The sequence below is a fragment of the Morone saxatilis genome, unplaced genomic scaffold, assembly GCF_004916995.1.
Source record: "Morone saxatilis isolate NCDOM2014 unplaced genomic scaffold, NCSU_SB_2.0 Contig8, whole genome shotgun sequence".
Taxonomy (NCBI): domain Eukaryota; kingdom Metazoa; phylum Chordata; class Actinopteri; family Moronidae; genus Morone; species Morone saxatilis.
In genome coordinates, this window is record NW_023340257.1 from 27,362,192 (window position 1) to 27,366,907 (window position 4,716).

A 4,716-nucleotide genomic window follows, 5' to 3' on the forward strand; every position below is an offset into this window, starting at 1 on the left:
GAATGTGTATAAATGAGTTAGTTTCTGTTCGATGGACTTTGCCATCGCTGTGTGAATGTGTGTGAAAGGGTGAATGTGGCACGTAGTGTAAAAGCGCTTTGAGTGGTCGGAAGACTAGAAAGGATGTATGAACATGTAGGTCTTTATACCAAAAGCCAGTGACAGTAGTAGAAACCTCAGAGTCAGAGAGTTAGAGCGCTCTGAAACTGGGAAATGAAGGGGGGGGTAGGATTTTAAAAGTGTGTGTGTGTGTGTGTAAAGGTGGGGTTTCCAGGTGCAATTATATTCATTAAAGGCGAAACAACAACATGAACAGATGTTTGTGTGTGTGTGTGTGTGTGTGTGTGTGTGTGTGTGTTCGTTACAGTGCGGAGCAGGCGGATGTCTCATTGAACTGGCTCAGGAGCTGCTGGTCATCATGGTGGGAAAACAGCTGATCAACAACGCCCAGGAGTTCATTTTACCGTAAATACAAACACTCACATGGAATGACATAATGCAGCTGATGCAAACAAGATACTAACTACTGAGAACCTGTGAGAGCAGGATAATAACTTTAATAACAAGATAGTAGTTTGTCAGAATAAGATAATAATGTATGAACAAGATAATAATTTCTGTAAATGAGAAGAGAAGATACTAACTTGTGAGAACTTGATAATAAGTCATGAGAATAATAATGTGAGCAGTGTTCTTCTTCTTATGAATGTCGAATGTTCGTCATGTGACGGCCTTAAAAAAAACAAACGGGAGAGTTAGGTCTCCTTTACGACTGAACCCAGCGGCTCACTGTTTGGTAGGAAGTTGAAGTCTTGGTGGCAGAAGAGGAAGATAAGTCCTCGGGTTAAGAAGGTGAAGAAAGACGAAGCGAAGGAGGCTCAGATGGAGGTGAAGACAGGGGAAGAAGAGGAGGCTCAGAAGGAGGTCCAGGGAGAGGAAGAGGAGGAGGTTCCACCCTGGGAGGCAGACTACCAACTGCTGGTCTGTGAGGGACTCTTTAGCGAATACTTGGAAATGGGTGAGTGCTGTTGGATTTATACTCTTGGGACAGCCAGACGGATGGGGTTAACACCACTCTTCACTGTGACTCCTCTTCCTCCTTAGTGATTCAGTTTGGTTTCATCACCATCTTCGTGGCGGCGTGTCCTCTCGCTCCGTTCTTCGCCCTTGTCAATAACTGGGTGGAGCTTCGTTTGGACGCCCAGAAGTTTGTGACGGAATATCGCCGCCCGGTGGCGGAGCGAGCTCAGGACATTGGCATCTGGCTTCCCATCATGCAGTTCATCACAAACATAGCCGTCCTCAGCAACGTAAGACTCTCTCTCTCTCTCTGTGTGTTTGTCTCTGTGAGGACTGATCGACGACAGATCAGCAGCTAATAGAATCTGATCTTCTTCCAACCTGTTTGTAGGCGTTCCTCATCGCGTTCACCTCGTCCTTCCTGCCTCGAGAATACTACAGCTACACCAGAAACAAAACACTGAGCGGCTTCATCGACTTCACTCTGGCAACATCACCGCACAACTATAGCCTGCAACACACACCCTGCAGGTAGGCAACATCACCGCACAACTATAGCCTGCAACACACACCCTGCCTTGTTGATAATTTATTTGTTGTTGTTGATAATGTTGTTTTTGTTGTTGTTTTTGGTGTTAATGTTGATAATGTTGTTGTTGTTGTTGTTGTTGTTGTTGTCCTGTGCAGGTATCGGGGTTTCAGGGATGAACATGGTGAACACCTGCCCGACTACTTTCACCTCCTCGCCATACGACTCAGTTTTGTCATCGTGTTTGAGGTCAGTGTCTGTCGCCCATCAGGTTCATACAATAGAGAGCTGTGTTGGCAATAAATGAATGAATAAGTTAATAAATGAACATTCAGTTGGTTTGCACTGTATGAAGTATGACTAAGTTAATGAGGGACGCAGTGACCAGATGAAGGCTCTTCCTGTCTTTCTTCCTCAGCATGTGGTCTTCTTCATCGGCCGTCTGATCGACATGATGGTCCCTGACATCCCCGAGGAGGTTGAGATGAAGATAAAGAGGGAGCATTACATGGCTAAAGAGGCGCTGGCTGAGAACCAGGTACAACAAAAGAGACTTTCAAATAAATGGGTCAAATACATAGATTGGTGCCATGCCTTAGTAGATGGTTACGTCACTGCAGTTGTGCAGATCAGCCAGCCTCCGTAAGTCTCGGAAAAAGTGAGCCTGGTTCCAATTCTGGTACTCATTCTCCTCTGCTAGCTCCTATGCTAGTCATGTAGACAAACCTCCCCCTGTCCTTTGAGGTCCCAGAGTTTGACATTATTTTATTTCTGCGACCATTCGACTTATGAAAAGTGTGTTGACTAAGACTCTTCTCAGCTACTAATGGTTTAGTTGACTATTAAGGGGTAATATATTTTAGCCAACAATAAATTATGTAACGCTACAAAGCTAATGGTTCTACTAGCCAAGAGCAATGCAAGGCAGCAGCATTCGTGGCGTAGGAACATTACAGATATAGTAAGGCGTTATAAATATGATTGTAATTTATTTTACAGCGTTCATTCTCATGTGATATGTCACTGTTTTGGCCTATGATGGTGCGAGAGCTACAGTTAGCTTAACACCGCTAGCTACTGCAGAACTCTCTCAATTATAGTGTGGTTTGTTCCTTCCAGTCTTTGGGGACAGTCCCGTTTCCTGGTGAGAATGACGCCCTGTCCGATGGCCTGCGACATCGTGGATCCAGACCACCAGCACAGAGCAACTCGCCTCCACTAAACCTGACGGACATCCCAGAAGAACCTGATTTACTGGGCAAATGATATACAGTATAGCACACATGAACTGTCTGCCCACTACCTCGACATCTACTAGACTGAGCTTCTCTTTTTGATCAACCTCTCTGGCAGATATACAAGACCACTGTGAGACCACTAGATTACAGGAACTGTGCTGAACCCTTACAGGCACTGCAAGGACTTTGAAAAACCTGCAAAATGTAGATCTACAAGGCCTCTGCTAGACTTACAGGAACTACCAGACTGATAAACCTTTACAGGATCCAGTAGGTGGATAGCAGAGAGATGGCAGTGGGGTTGTTGATTTGAATATGTTAGTCTGCCTGACTCATTCATCCTTTATCTGACTGAGGTTTGTGCAAGTTAGACTATGGTCTCGATCATGTCCCTGTAGTATCAGTAACTGTGCTGAGAATTGATAAATCCTTTGGTGCTGAAGAAGCAGACTGATTTGTAAATTCACCATTTTCCCGTCTTGAATGTATGATATAAACTATATATTATAAATATTCTATTCTATACTGCTGCCTGTAGTAGTTCCTCAATATTTTTATGATCATTCAGTAGCGTCTGTGCTGCTGAAAATCCTCCCTGAAACCAAAACACCTCTGTAACAGAATGCAGACAACATGATAAATGATAAACAATAAAGGATAAATACACATAGAGATCAATAAGAAAATCACTATAATAAGAACCTCTAGAATAAATAATAAAAATGCAGGTAAAACAAGAAGAACTTGGATAACTGATAATTCTTGGATTTGAGCTCTCTAGCTCTGTAGAAACACTTCTACATTTTTAGAATTAACAGGACACTGACCCTGTCCTGCTAATACAAAATGTCCACCTAGTGTCGGTGTGTATTCATATTAAATGTCCTCTAGATGCACAAAAAACAAAACTAATACACACACACACACACACACACACACACAAATGTTTTTTATTTTGAAAATCTTCTCTCTGAATTCTCCTCTTTGAATTTGATGTACATTTACAGGTACAGTACTTCTACTTCATTGTATGTGATTATATTTTACTGTATTTTATTATTTCATTGTATTTTATCATGTTCTATTTTTCATTAAACGAGCTCCACATTTACCAGTTATAATAACAAAGTAATGAACAATCTAAGAACATATATTATTCTGCATAATGAGGACTTTTACTTTTGATATTTGAACAACAACAATTAATAGGGTTGTATGAGCGCTTTAATATGGTGCCAAACATCAGAAAATAAGGTATGTTCCTAATACTGTAACAATTGGAAACATTGACCTCCCCATTCTAAGTGAGGCCAAATGTCAGAAAATAAGATATGTTCTTAATATTGTGACAATTGTCATTACTTAGAATGGGTGGGTCAGTGTTTTCATTTGTCAGTGGCCCTGGGGTCCTGCATGACAAACCCACTGTAGAAGAATTGGGAGATTCCGAAACGCACTTCAAACCATGTTCCGCAGGACAACCTATAGAAAAATACTTTTGGGTTGACAATTGGAAACACTGACCTACCCATTGTATGTGATGCCAAATGTCAGAGGATAAGGGAATATCCTAATATTCTGATATTTGGCTTCAGTTAGAATGGGCAGCTTAGTTAATCCAATTGTCAACCCAAATGTCAAAATTGTTCCAATTTTACCAAAGGGACAATGTGGTCTTGGAGGCCTGGGGACCCCGGTTGGACATGGGGGAAACATTTTGACATTTGACGGTGCTCAGGGGACCATTTGCAACCTCCAATTGACTTTTAGGGCCCTGAAATATTTAGGAAACCTTTTCACATTTGGGTTGACAATTGGATTAACTAAGCTGCCCATTCTAACTGAAGTGTAAGTATTTAACTGGACTGAAAAAGGATGTTGGGCCCGACCATGTGCTCAGAATTCGGAATTCTCCTGAGGCCTGTATGT

General features: G+C 42.0%; 1 protein-coding gene across 1 annotated transcript in view; it reads left to right on the forward strand.

Moving 5' to 3' along the window:
* The window catches only part of ano7 (anoctamin 7), a 15,244-nt gene extending 11,557 nt beyond the window's left edge, over window positions 1-3,687 (forward strand). Inside the window, exons 13-19 of the mRNA XM_035679664.1 lie at window positions 368-465; window positions 801-1,018; window positions 1,105-1,310; window positions 1,412-1,551; window positions 1,708-1,798; window positions 1,968-2,087; window positions 2,669-3,687. Coding sequence (XP_035535557.1) covers window positions 368-465; window positions 801-1,018; window positions 1,105-1,310; window positions 1,412-1,551; window positions 1,708-1,798; window positions 1,968-2,087; window positions 2,669-2,815 — 1,020 coding nt within the window. The 3' untranslated portion in view covers window positions 2,816-3,687. The remainder of the gene's footprint in view (window positions 1-367; window positions 466-800; window positions 1,019-1,104; window positions 1,311-1,411; window positions 1,552-1,707; window positions 1,799-1,967; window positions 2,088-2,668) is intronic.
* The last annotated feature ends 1,029 nt before the right edge of the window (window positions 3,688-4,716 follow it).